Genomic DNA, 27,388 nt, shown 5'->3' with positions numbered 1-27,388 from the left:
TCTTTTTCTTTTTTTTTTTTTCTTTAATCCTACTCGATATTGTGTTTTTTATTTTCCTCCTTACTGTAGGCCATCCATTGTTCTTATAATATGTTTCTTTGAATATAAGATCAGCATGGTCTTTAAATTATTATTGTTGATATTTTGATTGGATAATAATGCTGTGAAGACTTTTCCAAATACATTGGAAACGCAAAGACTGCATTTGAAAGCAGAGAAGAGCATTTGTTGTCCAGCTGCAAGATGGCCACAGGATGTTAAGTAAGCTTGGTGGTCTTTGCTCAGTTTTCTGAAGGTGTTGTTGAATATCAAGCAACATACCCAGAAGTTAATGTGAAACGTTCACTGTTACTGGTGGAAACAACACAAAAATTGAGATAAATTATGAAGTGATGGAATGCCTTTTTTACATGTAAGGATGTTATTTCCAGTCAGGATTAAAATGTTTTAATTACCAATGTAAGTTTGTAAAACGTAGCTCCTCATACTACAGAGATGTCAGGACGTTTCATGCAAGGCTTTGTGTGCAATTCAGTGAAGGAAAGTCATTAAATGGTGAATAATACTGCAGAGTAGATAATACTATGCATGCAGTGGAGAGAGCATGCCAGCTGACAGGTTTGGTATGTAGAAGTTACAGGAAGCTACAGTAGTAAGCAGGACCAGCAGTTGTAAATAGATATTTGCTCCCATACTAAAGACATCAGAATGCAAAGAGGAGATATCAGCTTGAGATGCATGGAATTCATGGAATGTAGATGTCATGTGACAGTTTAACACTGAAAAGGACACAAATGCTCAGAAGTGTTGTTCCTGACTGATAGTATTTTGCTGTAATTCATAATCCAACAGAAAACAAAAGTGACAATTACATTACGATAATTTTGGTGTTAGTTTATGGAATACAAGTGCATATATGGGTTGCTTTCATAAAAATATATGTTTATTTATACCAAAATTATTCTCCGTAATTGTTAATTTCTTTTAGATGGCACTCAAATTAAACCCATAGTTAATGTACCTCTTGATGTAAAGGACACACTGAAATGTTTTAGAGAAACTCTAAAAAAATCTAAATATCACAGCAGAACATTGAGACACAGCAGAAAACTGCTTTCACTTTTTCTCGCATACACACAAGGTGAGTACTTAATTGAAGTGTTTCTGAGCAGTGAAGTGTGTTTGCAGTTAATATATTACAGAGCAGAAGACAGTTCGTTAAAAAATGAATTATAATCATTATCGAGAGTCAGAGCTAACATATAATATTATGCATGAAATTCTTTAAATGCAGGTATTAAGCTGGATTTGACATGATTTGTGCCTCTCAGTTGGATGATAAAAACTTTTCTCATACAAATATGTAACTTGTCTTTCTGTTGTCAGACCTCCATTGGAGGACTGACTGGCAGCTCTTATCAAGCTTATTTTCTCTGCGTGGCCCTGCATTTTCATTTTGATGTGCTCTCCAGTGAGTTATGACCAATGAGCTTGATTAGAAGACACACTGACAGAATCAGAACATAGGAAACTAGATTGAAAGAAGGCACAAAGGAATCATGTATTTCTTTGAATAACGCAACATGGAAATATTTTTGGTATTAGAAATAGTACAATACTTTACTGAACTGTTCATATAAATTGCTTTCCTGATCTAGAAAATGTTGGAAGAACAATCAGTCAAATCTCTCCAAATAGAAGGCTGGAATTTAATGTGGGAGCCGAATTGGCGTTTCTACCAACACCGAGTGACCCTTCTCAAGAAAAATTTAATTTCTCCAGTAGCATTGAGAGTAAACCAATACCGCACTCACAGCTTTCATTAATTGTCTCTTCCTATGAACAAACAATTGGTAATTGCTTTTTATAAATTTCCGTTTACTGCTAACACTTATCACCTTTCTACTTATTTGGGCTCACTATCTGTTTATTCCAGTGTTTCCTCTATCAGAAAGCTATAACTGTGTGGAAAATGGTCACCAGAAGTACAAAAGCTTCTCTCTTAATTCTGAAAATGTATATTAGCTTCAAAACAAAGCATTCGTTGGTCGTCACCTCTACAGTGTCTTTTCTTATGAAAAATTATTACTTCTGTGGTGTCACACTGATTGATCCCAAATTAAAAATTGGGATGTCATGTTCAAGGAAGTCATTTTAATTTCATTGTATATATATTTTTTCCCTAGGAAGCAGATCTTTTGTGCTCTTTACATTGGAATATGAGAACCTGTTAGTTTGTGTGTATATTACTTGCTAATAATGCTTTACTCATATATTTACAGCTCAGCTTCAGAATGTTTTCTCAGTCAATGAAAAAAAAAAAAAAGTACAACAGTTTAGGTAAACAGATCTGTAAATATGTAGTAATCTAGTTTTTAGATTTAGTAGAAATAAGAAATTATACATTTGAAGACATAATATACAAGCTTAGTAAATCTTTAAAATGTATTTATGCAATGAATTGCATGCCAATGCATGTCTACTTTTTATGCAAAATTAGTTCAAGATTCAGTAGCTGACTTAATGGTGTGATGATTTTTTTTTTTCTTCTTCATTATATAATGAATAACAGAAATCCTTGAAATAAACAACCAGAGAGACCTCAAAGTTCAGGCTCTACATGAACTTGGAAATCTTCACTTTTTTGCTGGAAACAAAAGGTACATAATTCTTGGATTAAAAAGAAGCATAGATTCATTTTTTTTAAACTGTCATTCTTACTCATACGAACTGTCTTGTAAGTTCCTGTGCTGTTTTGAGATCTGTATCACTTCCTTCATCTATCTCGCTACTAGCTATATTTTGAGAGATTTTTCTCTGGCAATGGTTTATCTTTCTTTGCTGGCTAATTGTAAGATTAAGCATTCCTGTGTACTTAGGAGGTAACATTTATCTTGTGTCAGTGTAATCTTAGTAAATGTCCAAATGAACATGTTGGCCAGGAATGGTATCTTTCCGTCAAACCTAGATTTCTGCTTTTGACCTAATCAGAATTAGTTATAACTTGGACAGTAGAGCTAATATGAATCTAGTCTTATCTTCTGCTTTAGAAAATGTCAGCAATATGATGAGTAAATTTTTTTTTGTGTTACAGAGCTGCTTTTAAACATTGGTGTCAAGCCCTTGATGAAACACTCAACATTGCTGATATTCTTAACACCTGGCAAGAGTTAGGCTTTCCAAAAAATGCTATGGAGTGCTTTGAGGTTGGAAGATCTACTGATATTAGTCAGAAATTTTTATCTCAGGCTGGAATTTGGGGATGTTTGCATGCAGCAGTTTTAGTAGCTAAGATAGCTCAGTAAGTATTTTATTATTATATTTGTAAATATCTATGTAGGTGTATATATTTCTTCCATATTTTAAAAGAACTGCTCATCCAGGACATTTGGCAACTTGAAATTAAATTAAAATGCTAGAGAGTTGCTGTAAAAGAATATTCAACAAAAGAAGAAAAAAAATTTCAAGAAAGTTCCTCTTTTGGAGAATAGTGTTTGTTCCCTTTCCTGTAGTGCTCATCTTTGATCATAATTGCAGCTGTATATTATATGGAGAGATCTTGGAAATAAAACAAAATGATAAAGAGTCATAAGCACAAGGATTTCACAGTCTTATTGATTTTCAATTGAAATATCACATCCCCCAAGTCATTGTATGTATTAAATATTAATGTATCCTAAGGACAGATTTGCTGCCTAAAGTACTCATTTTCTGGTGAATTACAACTAAATAAAATTTGAGTTACTGTATGAAAGTCTGCCATCAATAAACATTTCAGTCCAGTGCTGCTTGGCTGCTGGTAAAACACTATGGATGTAACTCTGAGCTGTTCCTCAATATATTACGTATTATATAAAATGTACAAAATCTAAAACTTAGAAGTATTATCTAAGCCAGTTCCAAGTGACCTTAGAAACGTTACACCCATGAAAAGGCAGAGCTTTATCTAAGTGAACTGTGTTAGCTGGCAAGCAGGTCCTAGTAATAGCACTGAAAAATATCTGTAAACCAAAGTACTTTTGAAAGCATTAACATGGGTATTTCAGCATGAAATTGCATTGTGCAGCACAGAATTAGCACTCCTATGAAAAGGAATCAGTTTGTGTGGATTCTAAACCCCTATGTGCTCTTGTAATTCTCAGCTGTGATGCAGCCACAGGCACACAGCAGGACCCAATCCTGAGCTACCTCTTCAGGTGATTGTGGTACATGTTTGCTGCACTTTATGCTATGACTCTACTTCTTTTATATCCATTCCAAATACTAATAGGGATCTGGATGGAGTATCCTCTCAGCTTCTCCTTTAGGTAGATCTTTTCTCAGACACACATTGGGCTGTTAGCCATCCTTAAGTTGCTCTTTCTGTAATTACTTATTATGACTGTAAAACGCGCATTAGAGGACTCTAGTATTGCATTAAAGATTCTGAATATTGTGGATACAATACCCTGCTACCATGATGGTTTAAAACTGGTGAGGTAGTGTGTGAGTTTCATTTAATCTAGGTGAACAGCCACCATTGAAAGTCCACGTGTGCTAGGCTTCCCTTATGGAAAGAAAATCTTATAAACATGCTTTATCTTTCTAGTTTGAGATGAGATTAATTTTGCTCTTAAATTGCATATTTTTCTTTCATAACTTTAAAAGGAGTCTAGACAACTCCTTTTATCTAGGTATGCCTTTGGTCAGATGATTCTTTCTTTGCATGACATGGCTGAGCACCTATTTACAGAAGAGGCAGCTGTTTTCCGAGATGGAAAACATCTAGATTGTGTTAGTATCATCATTATACCACATTAAAAAAAGGGTTTAAATAATTTATATTGATGGACACATTAATATCTCTTATTATTTGTTGTACTTTAGGTATATAACAACATCAAATGTGAGATTAAGAACTAAATATTGCCAATTTTCTGCTATACTCTTTAAGGTAAGCATACAATTTCAGTTAGAATTCACAAAGATGACAAACTGCTTCTAATATTTAAATCTCAGTAACATCCTATTATAATATTTCCTTTCTCATTCTGATTGTAACAGAAAACTGGAGATCAGAGGTAACTGACAATTTATGCACATTTATTCTCTGTTTTTAAAAATATTCCAATTCTAAAGCCTAAAAATTACCACTTCAATAAGACATGGGTCTGTCCAAGAAACAAAGAAATATTGAAAAGTGAAGATGACTAAAGTATTTGGCAGTCAAATATATATCTTTTGAAGTGTTTTGCTCAAGAAGTGGATAGTATCAAGAGGATACTCAGTCATTGAGATGATGTACATTGAACAAAGTCTTCACAGATTGTCATACATTTTCAAACAGGAGAACAGACTCTTTAGAAAAACATTTTTTGTGTGTTCTTTAGCATTGAGAAGTATTTTTTTTATATTATTAATATACAAAAGAAATTTGCTCTAGAAGTAGTGGGTAATCAAATTATTTAATTTCATTTACTAAGAAAATAAGCTTACTAAAATTAAGTTTGCAAGCTTTCAGGAACAAACTATGGAGGAAATAGAAGTGTTTCATTTTACTTCTAAAATGAGGCTTTGAAACATCAGTAATTGAAGTGATATTGGAAAAAAATAATTGCAGGTATTCTGTCAGTCTGACTCCACTGGGGTCAATGCTAACTCATCTCAGTGCAGCAACAGGAAGTCAGTTGGCCTCTATAGAAGCAAACCGCTGCCAGTTTCTAACATCTCGCGCCAGCTGTGATTGTGACTGTGTGACCTATCCTAGGTCATACTTAAGCCTTGTTAATTTCAGCAAAGGGAGAACAAGTTGAAGAAACAGATGTATAGGAGAATTATGATTAGCTTCTAGCTCTGTAAATTGCAGGTGGTACAAAGCTGAACAATTTTGATTCCTCCTGACAAAAATAGTACTAACAGTTTGTTACAGCTATATAATGGTAGAAATAATTGTGACTTGACAAAATTGAGACTGATATTGAGATAGGAGCACCTTGCAGGGTGAGAGTCTTGAAAAATTCAATCAAGTTACTGAACTTTGCCAAGTTCAAGCCCATAGTTTGTTCTGTGATGTGGAAAGATCTTTTAAACCTTATTTAAATTCCATCTCTGGTATTGACTTCAGGCTTTTTAATATCTGAGATCTGAGTGTGTCTGTCTAGTGTGTCTTTGTTAACTATGGTATGATAAACACAATAGGGAAGGAATATCCAACATCAGAGACAATGTTGATGTTCCTGCCTTCACAGAGATGAATGTTTAAGTTATATCACTTAAGCTGCACTACACCTAGATAAAGGCTGAATATTTTAGGACACTCTGGTCAGGTTATATGGCACAGAGGTAGTGGCAAAATGGAAACTGCTTCCTACAATTTTTATAGTATGCAGGGTACTTATTAATTCAGAAAGATAACAGTACATAGTTCACTTAGTTTAGGCATATTTTAGAGGAAATGTCCTATTATATACAATTTGAAATACATTTTATTCAGAATGACTTTAAATGCAATATGTCCAAGGTTTAACCAACCTCTAATTGGACTTAAATAGTGTGTCTCAGAAGTAATGACTGAGGTGATGACTGAGCAAGTGCTTAAGGGTAAGTAAAATCAAACTACTGCTCTTAGCTTAAGGAAAAAAAAAAAAAAAAAGAAGGAAGAAAAATATTTTTCTTGTGATAGAAGACATTTGCATGAAACACCTGTTTACTGATAAGGAGGTTGAATATTTCTCCAAACTCACTGCAGTGAATTTTTCCTTGGTATTTTCCTTGATTGTGGAGATGTCTGAATGCATCACTGTATTTTTTCGATGTGCTGATCAGAATCTTATCCTAAGCATTATCAAATGAGTCTTTAAGAACCCCTAGTGACTTACTAGTTTTTTTCCAGTACTTCAAAAGGTTTATTTGGGATACTTTCACTAGGAATCTGAGAGAAATGCCATTGGCTTTTTAGGGAGATTTCTCATTGCTTGGGGAGCACTTGCTAAGGAATCTTTCATGATTATTTTTCTGCACCTATATCAGTTTTTTTATTTCTGCTTGTGCCATGAAATGCTGCCCATAAACTTGTTATAGCCTCTTGTTTTTTTTCTTCTCCATCAAGTTCACATACAAATCAGTAATCATTTAGAAATGTGTATTTTTCCTGTTTTCATCCTGAAACATCTAGGTACTTTGTCATTGACTTGGTTTCATTTATGAAGTCATTTACGAGTCTCAGGAGTTAGAGATTCTTAATGTTTCACCTAATGACTATACTTCTTTTTACATATAGTTCATTGCTTTTGCTTTTAGACTCTGTTTAGGGCCTCTCTTCCACATCCCACATCTGACTGTGACTTTGCACAGTATGAAATACATGTGCTTATTCCTGGAATTGACTTGTTCTCTGATCGCTACAGAGCTGACATCTCCACCGTAGTTGCAAGTCTGAATTTCCTTATGTCTGAATTGCACTGTGCAAAGCAAAATTTAACAGTAAGTATAATTTAATAGCATTTATTTATTTATTTATAAGTTTATAAAATTTTATCACATTTTTGGATGTATTTATGACAAACCATGGAAGCTCTACTAAAATATCTCTGCATTATGCTTGATGGCAACTTTCTCACATTCTGTTATTACTCTGTATGGACTGCTTTTATACTTTCCTTCTTATGTTGATCATGAGGCCATTGCCTTCATTTGATAACTGACCTCTAATCTAACTTCTTTCAAGGGTGCAGTGCCATACAGTGGAATAAATAGATTCTGTTGTTTACTAGTACTGAAAAGGGGCAGTTCTGTACCCGTTCCTATTTGCACCTGTATGTTCCAACATCATTTTTTTCTTATATCTTGTCAATTTGATACCGTTATAAATCAACTCTCAGCTGGAAAAAAAAACAAAAACAAACAACACCTTTGAATCAAAACAGTAATATGTATACAGATAGTTTGCTGCTGTTTTAATGAGGTGAATCCACTTAGATAAAGGTCCTACAAGTGGCAGAGCCAGCGCGAGGGGATAAGATTGTGTGACTAGAAGGATAGGTTTGGAGGTGGAGATGGAAGAGAGGCTAGAGAGGAGGTGGAGTGACAACGTGTTACTCCTTTTTGTCAGCAAACCATTCACTGGGTTGCTTTCTTCTGGAACTTCAGGCAAAGTATCTGTTTTGTCTCTGGTTGATGATTCTTACCACCTTTCTTTACCAGAGCTCATTTTGTTAGTCATCTTTATCTAACTTGCCCTCACTATTGGAGATCAAGGAACAAACAGTTACCTGGAGGCAGGGATACTTAATTTGGCTGCTTGCATTTTTGATACTTATTGCACTTGCTCTGGCAGATTATAGATCCAGGCCATAGATTATAGTCAAAGCAATAACAAATTCAGCAGAATGAGAACTTCTTTTCCACTGAATGTTTAATGTGTAGGAATGTTTTGGATGATGAGCACTGAGATGGTTTGACATATATCTTAATATATCAATATTAAAATTTTATAAAAAAAAAAAAAAAGACTTCAAAGATTAATTTTGTAGAAGCACTAGGAATTTCAGATAGAAACAGTATGAGTACAATTAAAATGTTTGCCTGAAGCTCTTGTAATCCAAATTCTGAAGCTATTCTATGAAAAAATAAAAGCACGTTTCACAAGGAAGTAACAAGGATGTTATGATTTGCCTCTTCTGAAAGCTTTTATACAGTGTGCTTGTTAGAAAGTTTTTTTTTTTTTTAACATTCATGTATTTTTTTCCTCATAAAAGCATGTAATTGAACAGAAATGAATTGGTCAAAAAGTCTCCTCATCATCTAGTTTATTTTACAATTGATATATTTTCACTTAGACAATTGCTAGACTCCATAGTGTTTATATTCTAAAGCTCAGAGCATTCCATCATTTTGCTGCTTATATGGAAACAATTGTGGCATCAATATGCAGACAGTTTTAGAAACCCCTTATATCAGTATTTTTCCAGTAGGTTTACTCACCGATAGTATCAAAAAACAACACAAAAACAAAAAACCTGAAGTTTTGGAGAAACTTTACATTGCACTTTGTGAATCTCATGTAACATAGTGCTAAACAATTAGGAGTTGTATATAGCCAGCTGAAAAGTTTTGTAAAATCTTCATCCTTCATACAGCATAAGGGAAATAGGGGTGACATCTTGGTATGTGGCAGTGAAAGCAATACTGCTTTATTATCAATGTATTTGTGATATAAACTTGTGCTATACATTTCTGTAACTGAGCCCTTTATACCATTCATAACTAAATGACCTAATATTTTCCTACAGATTTTACCTTTGTTCACGTTATACCAATATTTTGTTTCTGAGATTTGTAAGGACACTGCTAAATGCATTGAAGGAAGAATCTTCAAGGTAATCAAAGAAGTTTTCTTTTTTTTCATGGCACATTGTAATTGAAATAAACTTTTCACTTCTTTGTTAAATATATTTGATGAAATACGTCTTCATATAGAAGTGAAAAATGGTGCTTTAAAGTGGAGCTGATCCTCAGTATTTCTTAATAAAACAGATTGCAGAATAGGAATACTTTCTAAATGAATAATATTTATATTCTCATTTTTTGTAGGATGTAGAGTGATTTAGAGTTTTATTATTGATGACTTACAGCAAGTGCTAAATAGTTCCATCATTTTTCTACTTTCCATTTAGCAGATATTAACATTAAAGATATAAGATTTTTCTCTCTTAAATCCATACTCATTGTTTCATGTTTTATCTTCTTCTGTTGTTCTCTTATGTTGTCCTAAGTGCAAAACTTAAATTATTTACTTATAATGTTCACTTTCAGATTTGTTATTAGTCTTATACTGGAACCCAGTTGTCAGACTTCTAGGAACAGACTTTTATGATTTTACTAATGTTTTCACTTTTTTTTCCTCTTTTTTTAAGGAACATAACTTGTAAGAGTAAAAATATTATTGCTTTTAGATATTTTCAGGAAATGCTGAAGTGGATTAGGGAGACTAGCTGAGTACTGTGACATTAACAGCAATAAGTGGCTGATCTTGGACTATGATTCAAAGTTATAACTGCATGAATTAAGATCTTTTCCTTTCTCAGGAGTTTTTGAAGAAGGCTATGAATTTTTTTACCTCATTTTTCTTTTAAGACCCATATTTGAGTTTTCGCTTAGAGATTTCTTTTCATTACAGAACATTCTCCATCCATGCACTATTTCAGTTGTCAAATCTTCTTGAAAATTACCTTTAAATATATTTCATGTAAAGGGAAAAAAAAAAGGCTGGATTTTAATTTTTTTATTAAACACAAGCCTCTGCTGTTTTTTCACAGATTAAAGTACTTACAGATATAGGATTTTTTACAGAGGCCTTTCATGAACTGTATTTACTTAACTGTGGAGAAAGAATCCCATGGAAAATACCGGCAGGGTACCAAAAACCCGAAGAAACGAAGGTAAACACCAGTTAAACCTAACATTGAAATATAACACTTCAATTCTCTTCATTAAAGAGACATAAAGATTCAATTCTCAGCCCGTTTGAGATGCATGGCAAAATTCCCATCACCAAGGCCAGGACAGGACATCGGGGCACTGTGTGGAGCTGGTGCCTGGTCCTCCTGTGGTCTCTGGGGCTGACGGAACCTGGGGTGACATGGGGCAGTGGGATCAGTGGCCTGCCTGGCCTTGTCCTGCAGCCTTGCAATGGCTAGAATGAGCACAAAGCAGCAGTATCTTTTTTTCCCAGTAGCCAACTGTCTGAGCTAATTAATAGGGGAAATTACAACTAAGTTTATGATGTCAAATATTTACATTTAATATATTTGACAAGCAGTCAGACCTTTTGAACTTACCAATAATTCTTTTGTACAAACTGCAAGAAAAGATAAAAACCTGAAACTCAGTCTTTTTCCTTAGAGCACAAGCTTTGTTGCATTTTCACAAAGTTGAGCCATACAGAGTTATTAGCCCCCTCTCTGGAATTCATTCTGCAAAACTCCTTTCTTTGTGGCTACAGTAAGGAATGTATTTAATCCTTACTGATGCTAATGAGATTAAAATACTCCATGAAACCATCTTAAAATTTGGATATTGTATTAACAACTTACAGAGTTGGAATGAGGTCTGGTTAATTTTGGCACCTGTATTTTTTCTAGTGGGATTCATAGATGAACGAATCTTGGATGAACAGCAGAAAAAGTTCAGCATTAGGACTCTTGTTACAATATGGTTCAAGTAGAAATTCTTGCTGGACTTCTGTAAGATTCTCAGACTGAGGAGAAGGGTTCACTTTTCAGGGATTGACAGATAGTATAAGGCTATATTTGGAGTTAGATGTTATGAAAGAATTAATAAAAATCACATAAAACGCAAGTGTCAGTTGTGTGTAGAACTCTCAGTTAGGATGAAGGCTGGAAATGATCTTTATATTTCTATCTTTTCCTTCCCCTCTGTAGACAGATTAGTGAAAAGGTAAAGGGTTTTTGTGCAGGGATTGGAATTAGGGTTAGGATTCAGAAAACAAAATGTGTATAAATCAAAGAATATCTGTTGTTTTTATAGCCCTCAAAAGGAGTTGGAAGTCTTCAGTTTGTCTTGACCTGTACTTTGCCCTTTCATTACATTCACAGCTCTGTGTTCTGCTAAATAGCAGTGAAGGTATGTGCTAAGTCTGGAGTTAGCTTTGGGACTCAGGAATGTGAAGAACATATATGGCAAATGGTGGCCAATATCTTTGTTGGAAGAGGACTTCTGTTGGTTTACTTCTCTGTCTTCCTTCTGTTCACGTTGAAGAGTCCTGGTGAATGTCATAGGAGCTGCAGGGGTAGATCTTGGTTTCAGGTTGTTTAGAAATGTGAAGCCCATAGATACCAATTGTTGATATTTTCTGGGCCATAAAAAATAGTTGGAAATGCATTATACTTGTCTGCTACTCTGCTAACATGCTTATTTCATACTTCTATTGTAACACATTACTAATTTTTTATTCTGTTGATTTTTACAGAGCTTACTGTACTTTGACTCCTCAAAATCTCTCCTCAGTTTTACAAATTTACAGGTAAAAAAATAACCTGAAAGTACCAAAATTTTAATGCTGGACATATAGATTTGGTTTGGAAAACATATTTTGGTAAAGACAAATTAATAGAAAACATATTCTCCTCAATAGTTTCATTGCAACAAGTAGCAACTATTTTTCATCCTACTAAAATACCAAGAACAGCAGTTGTTTGACCTTCTGAATTGTCTTCATAGGCTTATCCTAATTTAGATTGGAGCTGAAAGAAAAAGGTGAATCTGAAAATTAATGAATTCTCATTTTAATTAAAATTATATGTTTATCGGTGATTTTTTTGTTTTTCATTTTTAATTGCTTTGTCACATCTGTTGAGCAGGTAGTAGTAGATGTTAGCAGGAACAGCAAAAAAGCCATACCATAAAACCAAACTGATAAAATAGAAAAAAGAACAACTGTTTCCCTTCACTTTCATCTCTTATTTACTGCAAGGTTATGTGTCTCTTACAGCAGTTGATATTAGAAGATAGAAACAAAATGTCTATCTTGACAGCTTTCAATTTCACTTCTTTCAGATTCATTTCTCAATTGTGCTTTTTCCTGAGATTTTGATTTGAACACTTCACAGTCTATATGCAGTTCTTATCGGTCTCCTGATTTTGCAAAGCTGTGTAGACTATCTACTTCTAAATGTATTATTCTAAAGTGAGGGTAGTGAACTCTAGATAGAATGATGAACATTTTTTATTTGCCTCACCTTTCTAGTTAGGAGAAGTTGTAGCAGAGTTTCCTTTGAGTTTGTTTTATGAACTACAGTTTACCTATGTGCTTTTTGTAGCTTTAGCTAAAAGAGTGCTATGGACAATGTAGAAAACTAAAACTCAAACAAAGGGTTAGATGCATCTTCTATGGGAAAATTGATCACAGAAGCTATAGCCTCAGCAGTAGCTGCTAGGGAGAGAATTAAGCATGGGAAGAAAAACATCAACTATGACTAAGACCAAGATCACATTGCTAATGCTGCTTATATTAATTGTTGATACACATTGTTATTATTAGAAGTAAAATATCCCTTGAAAAATGAAAATGTAAAACATGTCATTTCAAATAATCACAATTATTGATTTTTTTTTTTTTTAGGTACTGGAGGACATATTTAATTGGAGTCTGTCTTTAACAGTAGTGCCACTGTGCGACCAACAAATTATGAATAAATTAATCTTAGCCAAAATGCATTTCATCATTTGCCTTTCTGACACAATAAATAATATACCTGAAAAAGTAGAAAAATGCATATATTCTGTTGATAACAAGATTGATGGAGTTGCACCAACAAATGAAAAAGGTAATAATTTAAGGGTGGTGAAAAAGTGGATTTATTCTGCAAATTATGAAACACTGTTTTTTTACTTTTAACAATTGCACATGCATTAAACTGTCACATTTTAAACAATATTCATGTGAATTGTTGCTGATCATATCAGTCTTTATGGAAATAATAAACAACATTAAGATCTTTCAAGTAATATTAGCTAATATATCTAAATATAGCTTTGATTCTGCTTCTGTTATATGACATTTCATTTGAAATGCATTTGACAGTTGATGCTGTGAAGAATTCAAGACGACGGGAACAAAGAAACACAGTGATGCAGCTCATTAACTGTAAAGCTGAATTAAATATGACCATGCTGAAGGTAATTTTTTTTTCTAGGAAAATGGCTTAATAAACATCAGATTGTTTCTAAAACATTACTAATGTTTTCAGTGCATCTGAATTTATGACACAGATGCCCGTATTTTCACAATCAGATCTCACTATGGCAGTTTTCAGCAACAAGAGTAGAGACTGAATGGATTTTCAGGAACAAACTATCTCCTTTCAGAGGTGGCAGTTGTAGAACATGTCAGAGACTTTGATGGAGCAGTATGCTCTACAAATAAATGAAAATGAATTCTCTATCATATATGAAATGTCTCAAATTTTTCACCTTGCTCTCTCCAATAATTTATTTAGAGAAAAATTGTGTCGGTTATTTTTTTAGGTGGTTTGTTTGTTGATAAATTGTAACTTTCATGCTTGGCAGATCCACGTCATGAAAAGTCAAAATCTGACATATTCCTCTTCCAGAGTGGTTTTCCACTTCAGAAGTATCTGCTTTTAGCCATTCTTACAAACAGGGTAGTATGTGAAATACATCTGGTGAAATGGGGATTGGTTTTAAATGGCAGTTGCTACGTGCTGTGAATTAGAAACTTAAAAGTTTTAGTATAGCTTTAAAATTATGTGAACATAGCATCTTGAAGGTAACTACAATAGAAATGTTAAATTAATTTGAATCAGGCTTATTTAAGAGGTATAAAATATTTCTTAGGCTCTTGATTTTTCTTTAATTATTTGATCCTTTCTCTTACAGTAAAGCTCCCAATTTATCAGAGAAATCAGCTAAAAAGAGCCAAAGAATTCTTCTGAAAGTTCCATGATTGAGTTTTTAAATAAAAGCTTACTTTGTTTTAGACTTGGCTTTCCCAGCTTCTTTCAACTCTGTTTGTTAGAAAGACTGCAACTTACAGCTGAAATTTCAGGATACGTACTGTGCTCAAAGATCAGAGTACAGATAGAAAAGACTGTAATATGTCTTGCAATGTCTTTCATATTGTATTTTAATATTGCATTTTATTGTTTAAAATTACTAAGCAAGTAAAAAGTACACTATAAAATTATTAAGTATAGCTATGAGATAATGAGAGAAATTAAAATTATTGAGTACTGCTGTTAAGCTATAAAATATTCTCTTATGGTATATAATGCAGTTGATCATAAATTGAAACAGTACAGGCACAGTTAAGATGTTGCTATTTTCAGCAATTAGAACCTATAAATCTGCAAAATCAAAATTACAAACCCTAGCTACTTATAGAAAAAGGACGTTGTCTTAATGTTGGTTTGTTCCAGGGTGTAGTGGTGGTAGGCTATAATGGAATAGAATACTTTTTAAGAACTGTTTTGGATTATTTTTTGAAGTTATACAATGCTGTGCTCTTCTCTAGGGAATTTTGTTAACAGAAGCTGAAGAAAGTCTTAACCATCTTGTGCAGAACATACAGGACAAGTATGATGGGAAGATATCCCTGTGTTCTGCAGAAGATTTAGAGGTTCTTATTGAAGCCAAACTTCAGCTTGCAGCTATTTCTCAGCAGTGGCACCGAGCAGCTTTCAGGTAAATACCCTTATGAACAACTGTGTGTTATACAGCCTTTCTTATGTAAACTAACTGAATAAATAAAAATCTAGCAACTTCATCTTTAAAACCTTTCTGTCTACAAAGTTACAGTAATTTTCTAAATTTTAGTAGCTAACCATAGGAAGCCCATTATTGCACACACAAATATAATTTATACTGGTATTTTATTTTTCATTTTTGCTTTATCTTACTTTTTTAAAGGTCATCAGATATAAGCCTGTGATTTCTCTGTGAGGTGTTTTTGTGATACAGTTTTGTACAAAATCAAAGAAAAAGTTACAGTTTTCTCTTTCTTTAGAGTCTGGATTTGTTAGGTCTTGCATTTTTTATGATTTTAAAGTGTTCTGAGGTTTTCAATTATTTTGGAGAACTTCAAGAAATTACAGTTCTTTTGCTGTTCTTTGAATGTACAGAACATACATAAATATATTAACTTACAGATGTTGAATCTGACCATTGTTTTGATCTTTCATCTAGGAGGATTCTTCTGCTTAGTATAGTTGTAATTTTAATTTTAATTTGTATAAAAGGATAATACTTTAAAAATACATCATTTTTAGTAGTGACGTGCTCCTTCTGGGCATTTTTTATTAAAGTAAAAACTCTTTGAGGATACAAACAGCTTATGGAGGCATAGCATTCTTACTTGTCAGGCTGCACTGAGTTTAGATAGAAAGTAATCCCTGTTTGTCACTTTCGTTAGGTATAGTCTGACTAAACAACACCAAAATTATTACATAAAATCCTACATTACAGTGAGCAACAGCCAAAAAGCAAATTAATGTTTCCTTTTATTGTTAGAATACTCTCATCGTGAGGATTCCTGCAACAGTCTTGCTGAAGCTGCAGATTTTTCAGGTGGCCAATCAATCTCAAAGGGTTTTTTTTCCCTTTATGCCCAATTAAAAAAAAGTTTTCTGCTACGTCAAAGGCAAACTACTTTCCTTTACCGAGCTATCTTAGACAAATAAACATAGCTTCGAATCAGATAGCTTTTAAATAGCACAGTTCCTTTTTAGCTGTTATGTTATAGCAATAAAAAACATTAATGAGGACAGGAGCTTTAGAGCGCTGTATGGAGTACTAAAACAAAAGCAGTAAAATAGTTCTGCTGCCCGATCTATCACCTGAATTTCTGTTACATTATTTTAAAACCTGGAGGTCTCCTTAAAGTTCACAAATTAGGACGACAATAATTTATATCAAAGCTAGGAAGGTCATTAGTGAAGATGAGAAGTAAGAGCTTGTAGGCTATTGTAGGCATTTCTACATTCCTCACCATGAAATATTAACCTATTTGAGTGCTCTTTGAATTATATTAGTTTGCCATTTGTCAAAGAGAAAACAACAAATCACTGGACAGTGGTCTCATCATGTTTTTGAATGTGGATTTTATAAAGTTTTCATATTAGCAACTAAGGACCAGTGCACAGCTTTATGCAATATTTTGTGAATAATCCTGGCTTATCTTGATACTAGGCTTGTTAAAAATTTGTGTTAATAGAACACTGGCTCTAGCATACTAACCCTGCTAAATTGGCTCCCTTCTTTTTGACATGTAGTTATATACTGCATTGTAGTTTCCCTCCTGGCTTGTAACTTGCCTAAGATTGAAGACACTTTTTCACAGCATCAGTGATTCCAATAAATGTGAAGCATTTTATGGACAATTTTTTTTAGGGCTCGCAAATTTTTGAAGGCTGTTTAATGGGCCTTATATATTGACAGTGGTCAGATAGCAGAGATGAAGAACCCAACAACCTACAGACAAAGCAAGAGGTTTTTTTGTTGTTGTTATTTTTTTTACACTATTTTACAACTTCATTGCAATGCCTTCCATGGAAACTGCTGATCTATCTGCCTCAGATAGAAATGAAACATTCCTTTGGACAGCTAAATGTTTCCTGCCTGCCAGCCTAGAAATCAAACTTTGCATGATATTACAGAAATTCATCTTTTTTTTTTCCTTTGGTGAAATGATTTAGTGGTGAAATTGATACAGTCAGCTGTACTTTCCTATTTTGATCATCTTGCCACTTTCTGAGTTGGCTGATGACAGGATGTGTATTTTGTCGGGGGAAATATATAGACACATCACTCTTGTTGGCAGCAGAAGAGGGTCACAAAAATTTCATCATGGGAAACTTCTACATTATAGCCACTGCCTTGCAAAAAAATTAATCCCTCAGTATAACTGTATGTATAAGAATATTTGGCCTCAGTGAGAATACCTATACAGTATCTCCCCCAGGTTTGTGAGGTTTCTAATTATCTAAATATGTACTTGTCTGTTTATGTGAGTAAACTACTGCTTAAAAGAGTGTGTAAATGAAGTCTTGGTCTTGTGGCTACATTTTAACATTAAATTTGTATGTAAGCATTAAAGAAATCACTTCATTTTCGGAATTGCTGAGTGTTGACAACACAATTAACTGAGGGCCATGGGGCCTGGGAAGGCAGGTTAATATTTCTTAAAATCTTGTATGTACTCTTGAGTGCTGCACCTTCTCCATCTTATATGAGAAAAGTTAGCCATAGCACCTCAAAAAACATTTTGAATAATGTCAGTTTTTGCCATAATTTTAACTTTGATGTCTGGTTTCAGGAGGAAACTCTTAAAGAAAGAGAAGCATCTGGGATATTTCATTGCAATATCCATAGTATTCATTTTGCTTTTGTCATCAAATTCAACACTGATTTATTCTAGTTTCACTTCATTGAATAAAACTGACGTAAAAGGATGATGAAGGAGATTCATAAGGACTGAATTCTGAAAGCTGAAAGACAAGATTGTAACAGTTGTGGTTCTCACTACTTTTGGGCCTATTTGTGGTGATTTGGTGTAATCCATCTGATCCTGCATCACAAAAACAACAAGCAGGATACAATTAGAAATGGCAGGAGGGCTTCTGAATACCCTCTGGAGCTTATATATCCTGTGGTCACATACATGTTGGCAGAACAATGTGAGTAATTTCAGAGTAGTGAACTCTTCATTCATGAATCAAGAACTTTGCCTTTATAGCAATTAATCTAATGCTTCTCAAAAGCAATACGTTCAGACAATCCGAATCCTTCTTGCATTATAAGCTCTTTATACTAACCTGGTAGTGTAAGTAAGAAGACCTGAAGGCATTCATAAATTATTTTTTTCTTTTGCTTTATAGCAGCCAGTCTCTGTATAGAGTCTCTGTATGTAAAATTATGTAAAGAGACTTTAGCATAGATTTGAATTTTGGTTATACATCTTTATCAGTTAACTGAGAAATCTTTGAGGTGACCTAGAGATACCCCCAAGTACTTTTGCATTATTAGGAGAAGGTGTTTCACTGGGTGAAGAATAAGTAGCATTGCAAAACAAGAAAAGAGGAGATACAGATTCAGGAGAAAATGTACAATTACAGATGGAAAGTTAATACTGTTAGACACTGCTGTTTTTTTTCAGTCTCAGAATATTTGGAGCAGCTTTTTTTTTGGGAAAAAGCCCTGTGCAAAAGACCTTCTCATTATGTTGGTTTTGCAAATGTCTTTATATCCTGAAAATAATTTTATTCACCAAGTCTACTGTTATAGCATTACATTTTCATAGATGTCATAAAAGTTGAAAAGTGTATCTGAACACTTAAAAAAAAGCCTGTGAAAATGGATAAAAGCATGGCAGTAAGTATTTTAAGAAAACTGGCAATATATTGACATCCCAAGTCATAACTTTTTGGAGTCATGTGAGGTTCACCTAATTGCTGCAGTAGTCCTAGTCATGCCTGTATCGTTCAAGATGCTGTTTGGAGAGCTCCAGAAAAGGATTTGTGATGGGGCAGTGGGAACTCAGAGTCAATATCACACGATTGCTTTCTGGTGAGGTTATCCCAGAATGGCACCTTGTCCAAGTTTTGATAGATGGTGTTTACTGAAATCCTGTGATTATTTAGTTGTGGGGATGTAACAAAAGGAAAATCATGTAGTCTGGAAAACTCTCCCGGTTTATAATTTTTATTATTTTTACATCCATTAATTTCTGAAAGCCTATCCCTGGAGACAGACACGGAGAACTGAAATTTAGATTGGAGTTGCATTTTAATTGCTCCAACAGAAGATTGTATTTCTTAACTTACCCATTGCTATCAGGTTATATCTGTTCTTGGCAACGCAATTTCTCTTCCTACTCTTTTCTCACTTTCATACAAATTCAGAATATGCTTTTAATGCAAGTTTTATGTTCAAATGAAGCGAAAATTGATAACTGCTTATAAATAGCTCTGATTGAGTCAGAAGTGAAATATCTATTATAATGAAAACATAACGATAAGTATAATGAGTGGATTTTAATAATATTCTTCTGTCTCATAGTGTTGCTTTGGCTTTCTCTGCAATTCGACTTCTCCAAGACGCAGATATTTTTAGGATGACAGCAACAACTTTTCAAGAAAAAAAGGATAAAAGGGGGAGTTTGGTATGAGTGGATTTAGTATTTATACTGTTTTTTGTTATATGAAATCTTGTATTAAGTGTTGGGAGATTTTCAGAATGTTGGAGCACAGTAGCCACCTATATCACATGATTGCTGTTATTTTGGGGAGAAAATGATATATGATGTGCTTCAATTGCTTGATTACCTGTACTATATTCAACATATCTCTATAATCACCATTTCTGTTGTATGTGGCTAGGAATTACATTCTTTATATGAATAGTTTCATGTGCCAGCATTGAAAATCTCCTTTTATTTTATAAAAAACAAGATACAAAATGGAAAAATAGGTAGCAGGTGTACAATTCAATTGAAATAGTTTATGGATTTTTTTTTAATTGAAAACCTTCCAGAATATTCTCTAATTTAAGAGGCAAACAGAATACTTCTCATCATTGCTATATTCCAAATTTAGCAACGTATCAGTGAAATTCTGTTGGCTAGCATGGAAGGATTCTGACCTGTGCTTTGGGAAACCAGTGTGCAAAATCTATTCATCATACACCACACATTTACATTTGCACAATAAGGCAAATAGAATTCTATGAACAGAGCAAGTGCCATTTTATTGCTTTCTGGAGCAAATCTGAAGCAAATCTTAGCTGTGGACTGCAAAGCTTTAGTAATAAAAAGACTGTTTATAGTATGTGAAGATGGCACAGGGAGCTGAGCTGAGAATTCTACTAGGTGTTTCCAATACTACATTAAATTGGTGTTTGTTTCTAATCACTAGAAATGCTTCAAACTAGAAATCAAAGACTAGAAATTTGTTTTTAATCTTTATGTGCCAGAACTCAATATTGCCTCACTAAACAGTTACAGTAGGCCATTCTGTACCTTAGAGTTCAGTGCAATGGTTTCTTCTTGATATCAGCAAAGTCCAGAGTCTTGGAATTATTCTCCATGAGCTGCTCATCATGTGGTGCTTCAGTTTTTTTCACTTACACGTAATATATATTTATGCACGCTCCCATAAAAACTGGTTTAATTAGTTAATGCTTCAATTTTTTCACAGAATTTAATTTAAATCTCTTCCTGTATATATAAAAAACAAGCAACTAACAGTATCTATTCTTCAAATAAAATTTTAGTTACGATTATGAATCTATGTTTGATATATTTGCATTAACTTGATTTATTTTAAACTGGCATTGTCCTGTTGCTTTGTTTGTAGTAAAGCAATCGATTCCATAATCAGCATTTCTCTTGCTTTTGGAAATATTAGGATTCTTGTGTTGAAGATGCTCAACAGCCTCACAGTTCTATAGCAGAAGATCATCTGAATATACATCTGTGGCTAAGGTGTCGTAAAATGTTAGTGACTGCACTAGCAACACAGCTACCCAGTGTTGGTGATAAGGAAGGTATCATCCTTTTTTGATCTAGACTTTTGGAATATAATGGGAAGACTCAATTATTTTTCATAAATAAAAATACTAACAGTCCTGTGCAATTATTTGTAATAAATTCACCCAGAGCAGCAAGGATACTGTACTGTATTTCTGAATATAATCTCTCCTCAGAGCATTGAAAACACAAAACATTACATTGGTGTTTATTATCTTTTGATAATCACGTAGTAAAAAGTTTCAAATGTAATTACAAGTGAAATTAAATAGTTACATCTATTTTAAAAATACAAGCCACGTCATAAAAATACAAAAGCTTTTTTTTCCACTTTTTATTTTGCCTATAAATGAACATATCATGTTCTAGATCCTTTTTTAATGTTTTAAATGAGATCCTATGAAGTACATTTAAAGATTTGTTTGATGATGAAAGAAAAAGTTTTTCTTACTTAGTTCTATAAACAGTATAAACTCTGAAGCTCACTCTAGTATCAAAATCACAGTCCAGGTCTGCAGACAAACTTTTATATTAATCTCTTCTGTGATACTATTTTAGAATGCTAACTAAGATCAGATTTTTGAATATGACATCTACTCTGCAAAATCTAATTATTAACGCTGGTGACTTACATATTAGAAATGCATTTGGATGAATTTAAAGAATGTATGATTTAAACACTGTAATTTTTCTCTTCTTTTCTGAGAGCAAATTTGGCACAAAATTTATGAAGTGGAAAATGTGAAATCTGTATTTTCAGATTTCCTGTAAATTTTTAGAGAAGAATCAACTTGTTAAAATGGAAGAAGATAACATGGTCTTTTCTGTTATATTTTACTAATCATGTATTTCCTTATTTTAGAAAATTATGTGGCTGAACGCAAAAGTATTATGAAAGAAGTAATATTAGAGGCAGAAGCCTTTGGTGATATTGAGACTCAGGCTGAAATGATGGTGCAAGCAGCAATTCTTGACCTGCAAGAAGGATGTCCCACAGCTGATATTGAACTTCTTTTGCAGGTTTGAGCACAAAGGAGAAACTGTTGACTTTTTTTTTTTGGTAGAGTCAGAACAGCTGATGCCAGCATTAAATAAGCGTGAAATAGTGACTCTGCAGTAAATTTTTTTTTCCACTTTGTGTGATTTGTTCTCATAAAGAGACACCAAAAGTAGTAACTACATTGGTTTTTGTTATCTATGTCCAAACAGAATATCATCAGTTTACTCCAAGAGGATAAATTTATTTCTCCTCCAGCTTCTTTGACTCTTGTGAAAAGTATGCTTCTGATGACAGATGTGCTAGCACTGCAAACAATAGAGAATATGGAAAATTCTTCTTCTGCAGTGGAACCATTAAATTTACTAAATTTGGCACATGAAATCACTGTGAAAGAAGTGAGTATACAATTTTTAAAGCATTTGCAAATTCTTACAATGATTCTGGTAACTCTTCTAATAATTTATTTAAAGGACTATTCCCATTAATTGGGAATTTTCCCAAGATTATGTACTGTAAAGAACTAATTCACCTTGCCAAGCTTATTTTGTATACTCATCTTGTATATTCATGATCCTAAGTAATCTGATATTCTTGTGGTTTAAAAAGCTCTGAATACTTGCAAATGTATATTCATATGTGAAAACTAAAAAAGGGAGTTTCATTTTTCAGAGGTGCTGAAGGCTCAGTTTTCCCACTTGAATCTAAGGGATACATTATGCTGAGCACCTCAGGGAAAATGTACATCTCATAAAATTCCTTACTTCTGAGCACTGAAGTTTAAGAATTTAGCTTTATTCCTTAACTTAGACTCATCTGACTTAGAAAATCCTTGCAGACTTAATAATTTATAATGCATTCCCCATTGCTTTATTTTTATCAATGAAAAGTTTGACTGATCCATAGATACATTATTTTTCCTTTCTGGCCTCTGGCTTTTGTTGAATGTCAGATTTCTTTCCAGAGACATAACAGCTTCTTTCTAATAATAAGGTTACTTGGGAGTTCTGCTTCTTAAAGACAACTTGTTTTGAGTGAATTTGCTCTTAGAAACCAAAATGGTGTTCATAAATCTGATTACGAGTTCGTTGAAATTCTCCGTTTGATACCAAACTTCTCTGCAAAGAAGACCATCACAAATTGAAGTAAAGGAGTTCGAGAGTATCAGACCATCTTCTAGTGCTCTTTTATAAGAAACTCTTGAGTTCTAGGGTTTTACAAGTACCTAACCTACTTCTTCAAAGGATTTAATTTGCTATCTGTAACTCAGTTTTACAAAACACACTCTTTTCATAGATTTTTTTTTGCGGAGAATATATTGAACAGCAGATAGAAGACAGTACAATGACCTGCCTTGTCCTACCTGCAAAAAATATCTACTTGCCCTATATAAACCTTCTAGCCCAAGTCAAAATGAGAATTGGTAAGAAAAAATACAATTCATTAATATATATATTTTTTTTCATTCATTTTCATTCATATTTTATACGTCAGCAGATAAGCTGATATGTCAGAAGTAAAGATAAGGAACCAATTATTTCAGAGAAGCCTTTGGATCTGGTTAGTAGATAAGGAATTTTAGAATTTGTTAATGCTCACAGAGGGGTGGGTTCTGCCTGCAACTGTCAGGTGGAGCAGTGATAGGAAGTGGCTTACTGCCAGTCCTTACAGATCATTTGTGATAGATATGATTTGTATAGCCTAAACTTATTTTGAATTGTCTAAGTAAACCTCATTAGCATTGTGAAGTAGTGAAATAGTATGATACTTCCATATCTATGTCCATTAATCAGTCAGATTTTTGAGAATTGGATTGTAATGGCAAATATGTAACAGTATTTGTTCTAGGAAATTAACTTTGTTTTGCATAAGTTGTTTTTTTATTAAATTATTTACTAAGAGATGTCTATTTGTTTTTCCTTAGGAAACACATTAGCTGAAAGAGTAGCTTGCACACCTGAAAGAGAAGATCCGCTGCAATGGTTACGTGCTCTCAAACATTTAGAAACAGCACTGAAGCTCTGCAGAGCATCTGCAACAAAAGCATTAGATATGGAAGCTCAACTTCTTTTTCAGATAGGTAAATAAAATCCTGTTTGTTCGTCATGAAAGCATTTCTATGATAATTTTATACTTGTGGGCTTTCCTAAACGGAAGATGTTTTCCTGTCCAAATAGAACAGGTGTGGATACGTATCCCTGTAATTGCAGATTTCTTTTCTGTGTTTCATATCATGATAGCATAATACAAGGTGCATTATGCAATGAATAATTTCAAAACTGCAGTAGAACTTTTCCCATCTCTGTGTTATCAGGGATCAAAGGGCATAGCTGATGAGGTTTAAGACACTGTAGAAAGCTAATTAGCTTATTTGCATCAGTCTGAAGTAAAGAAGATGAGAGCTTAATATAGTATTTCTAAATGACTTAACAAAGCTAACGAGTTACACAATGTCTGCATGCATTTGGACTTCAGTGGCATTATGTTTTGCACCATGAAGAGCTGGTTTGTTAGGATCCTAGCCAGAAAGGCATTCAAACTCCATGAAGTAACACTTAAAATGCCATTTGCAAGAGTTAATGCTATAAAGATGAGGATAGTGCACATTAGCTTACATCCATTCACTTGTTGAGAATCCCAAGTTGTTCGTTATTGAGTGGGCCTTTGGTCAAGGTGTGGTACACCATAAACATCCTGTCAGTGAAAGGATTGTCTAGTTCTTGTCTTCTGGAACAGTTAAAAGATTTTCTTGAAAGAAAACAATTATATTCATTGTTTCTACTGTCAAACAAAAAGAACCTTTCACTTAAATTTTGCTACAATTTTACAAAAAGGCAAGGATCTGCAGGTGGGATAATCACTGGTGAGAAAAAGGTGATGCTAACAGGCTCTCTTTGTTCTGACTGGCTAAATTCATCCTGTGGCCAGGGGACATCCTTCTGGCCATGTACAGGCCTACACAATGACTGTTATGTGGATCTCTAACCCCACGATGTACAACGATCTTCTGGTTAAGGTTGCTACATATTAGGTGTCATTATGGTTCCAAAGATTGATTATTTTAGCTACTTTATGAAATAACTTCTAATACAGGATTTGTGCATAACATTAAAAAAATCTGGAAAGGATTTTGCTTATTGGAAGAAAAATCATAATGCAATCCATTGTTGAATTTTCCTAGGAGGCAAGCAGCTTAGATCTTACAGAAAACAAACAAACAAAAACCAGTAAAATCTTGCAAACTAGCTTTCTATATTTCTTTCTTAGGTAAGGTGGAATGCCAGATAACCAAAGCAGGAAATAACAAGTCATATCGAGCTGTTGAAACCCTGCTGGAAGCTATAAAACTGAGCCAGGAACACGATCAAAACTTTGAGTAAGAAAATATATATAAATATCAAAATATGACCTTTTAGTAAGATTTGATGTTGGATTTCTTGTGGTTTTGGGCTGTTTTCTTTAATGTTGTAGCGTAGAACTGCAGTATGTTCATTCTTTTACTTAAAACAAATGTGAAGACAATTTTAAAACATATTTTTGAGTATATGAAGCTATGGGTTTTGCTTTTATTTCCAAATTTCTTTCCCGCTCTCAAGACCAGAGACAGTGATAGGTAAAGAGGAGTTTTATTCATATTTCAGAAGATGAGCTGTGGTCTGCCCTCTTCCAGATAATAGAAATCCAGCTTGAAAAGGTTAGCAGCCAGAAAAAGGCAGAACAGAGGCAGCAGGAGTGTAGAAAATGTGTTTGCAACAGATATCAGGACAGTGACTTTGGCATTAGTTATCTGCATAGAAGATGCCTGAAGAACTGAGGCAAGCCAGCCAATAAATTCTTTCAAACAACTCTGACATATTGGACTTTAGTGTTTTTTTAAATTCTTGACCAGTCTTGATGAATAATATGCCATGTATGTTTACAGACAGTGTAAAGACAGCAATTTATCTTGATTGTGTGGGTATTCTGTTAGTTATGTTAATGAACCAGAACTCTGAACACTGGAGCAGTAGCAAGGTGAAATCCTCTACAAGCCATCAGCGTGATAGAGAATGGTAGAGAAACGGGCTGTGGTGATGTTTTCCAAGTTTAATTTGCTGCACTCTTACTTAATTTGCTACAGTCTTTCTAAAAGTCTGTACAGCAGCATCAATGGACCCTGACTGTCTTTATTTTACATAACTAAACATCCCAATCATCTTCATATAAGCCCTCAGATATCTATGAAATTGTCGTGTCTTCATGCCTGAAATACTTTTTTTTAATTAGTGAGACAAGAAAGTTAACTAAATCGTGGCCACGTGCAGAACTTGTCATCTTCACACTTACTTTTCCTCTTCCTGAACTGTACATCATTCTGTGACTTTCATACTTTGCTTGAACAAGTCACACCAACTGGAATTTATGGGACTGTCTCAGCAGCAACTCTATGCAATACGACTGTCCAAAAGAGTAACTGCATGTGCAGGAGTTTGTTGCTAAGAGGGAAGCCAATTCTTAGGGGAAATCTGCAGAGTTCTGCAGTGCTGGGAGGAATCTACATAAAAAAGACTTAGAAACATCCAGTGAATATAAATGTAGAAGTTCTGCAGTTAGACTTATTTTGGCTTGGTTTATGATACTATTGTAAAAGTGAACAAAGGAGAAGGAAATAGTGGAAGGAGCTCATAAGGACAGTTTGTCTGAAGATGTAGAATATTCTGGTATAGAACTTGGAACTAAGAAGGTTGCTCATTGAGTCCAAAGATTATTTTGGTCACCCTTAGTGTTTTTGCTGGTTCTTGGAAGAGAGAAGGATTTTTTATGGGTTCACTGAAGACCCATATTCAAAATCTGCCATACACATGTCAAGGAAACCACGACAACAGATATATGCCTTGACTTGGGGAAGGAAGAGCAACAGTTGTCGGTTCTATACTGAAAGATCACTTTTAGAATTACAGTTTTCTTACTAAACCTTTGTTGACTGCTTGTTGCTCGTGGCACAAATTTTATTTGTCAAACTCATAAACCATCGTGTTATATGTTAAGCATACTGTAGGGATGTTTTAGACTCACTGAGATTTCAAAGCAAACAAGCAAACTACTTGGCTCTTTGAAAGGAGATGTGTTTTAGGTAGATGATTTGGACTGGATAAATGATTTATACGGTGATGCTGCCTGGCAAGTCTTATCATAACACTTTCTTTTGTAGTAACACTGATTAACTTGTGTGTTGTCTCTTACAGGCTAATCAGAAGATCATACCTTGAAATAGCACTATTATATTTGCATTTTGCCACGAATAATGAGAATTTGTCACAAAGAGACAAGATGGTAGCTTCAAAATCAGAGGTATGTTTTCTGTCTTTTGC

The 27,388-nt window shown here is 33.9% G+C and overlaps 1 protein-coding gene across 1 annotated transcript in view; it reads left to right on the top strand.

Moving 5' to 3' along the window:
* CFAP54 (cilia and flagella associated protein 54) overlaps positions 1-27,388 on the top strand; it is a 120,566-nt gene that overhangs the window by 60,909 nt on the left and 32,269 nt on the right. The window contains exons 41-60 of the mRNA XM_052667723.1: positions 989-1,141; positions 1,659-1,853; positions 2,573-2,660; positions 3,095-3,301; positions 4,867-4,933; positions 7,279-7,461; positions 9,270-9,356; positions 10,296-10,418; positions 11,969-12,022; positions 13,121-13,325; positions 13,583-13,677; positions 15,032-15,201; positions 19,573-19,675; positions 20,919-21,057; positions 21,903-22,060; positions 22,250-22,435; positions 23,334-23,460; positions 23,962-24,117; positions 25,305-25,413; positions 27,263-27,368. Coding sequence (XP_052523683.1) covers positions 989-1,141; positions 1,659-1,853; positions 2,573-2,660; positions 3,095-3,301; positions 4,867-4,933; positions 7,279-7,461; positions 9,270-9,356; positions 10,296-10,418; positions 11,969-12,022; positions 13,121-13,325; positions 13,583-13,677; positions 15,032-15,201; positions 19,573-19,675; positions 20,919-21,057; positions 21,903-22,060; positions 22,250-22,435; positions 23,334-23,460; positions 23,962-24,117; positions 25,305-25,413; positions 27,263-27,368 — 2,711 coding nt within the window. The remainder of the gene's footprint in view (positions 1-988; positions 1,142-1,658; positions 1,854-2,572; positions 2,661-3,094; positions 3,302-4,866; positions 4,934-7,278; positions 7,462-9,269; positions 9,357-10,295; positions 10,419-11,968; positions 12,023-13,120; positions 13,326-13,582; positions 13,678-15,031; positions 15,202-19,572; positions 19,676-20,918; positions 21,058-21,902; positions 22,061-22,249; positions 22,436-23,333; positions 23,461-23,961; positions 24,118-25,304; positions 25,414-27,262; positions 27,369-27,388) is intronic.

This window comes from Tympanuchus pallidicinctus, unplaced genomic scaffold (assembly GCF_026119805.1).
Source record: "Tympanuchus pallidicinctus isolate F22 unplaced genomic scaffold, pur_lepc_1.0 scaffold8, whole genome shotgun sequence".
In the NCBI taxonomy this organism is placed as follows: Eukaryota; Metazoa; Chordata; class Aves; order Galliformes; family Phasianidae; genus Tympanuchus; species Tympanuchus pallidicinctus.
The sequence above is the reverse complement of the archived record's forward strand: the minus strand, read 5'-3'. Positions and strand labels throughout refer to the sequence as shown.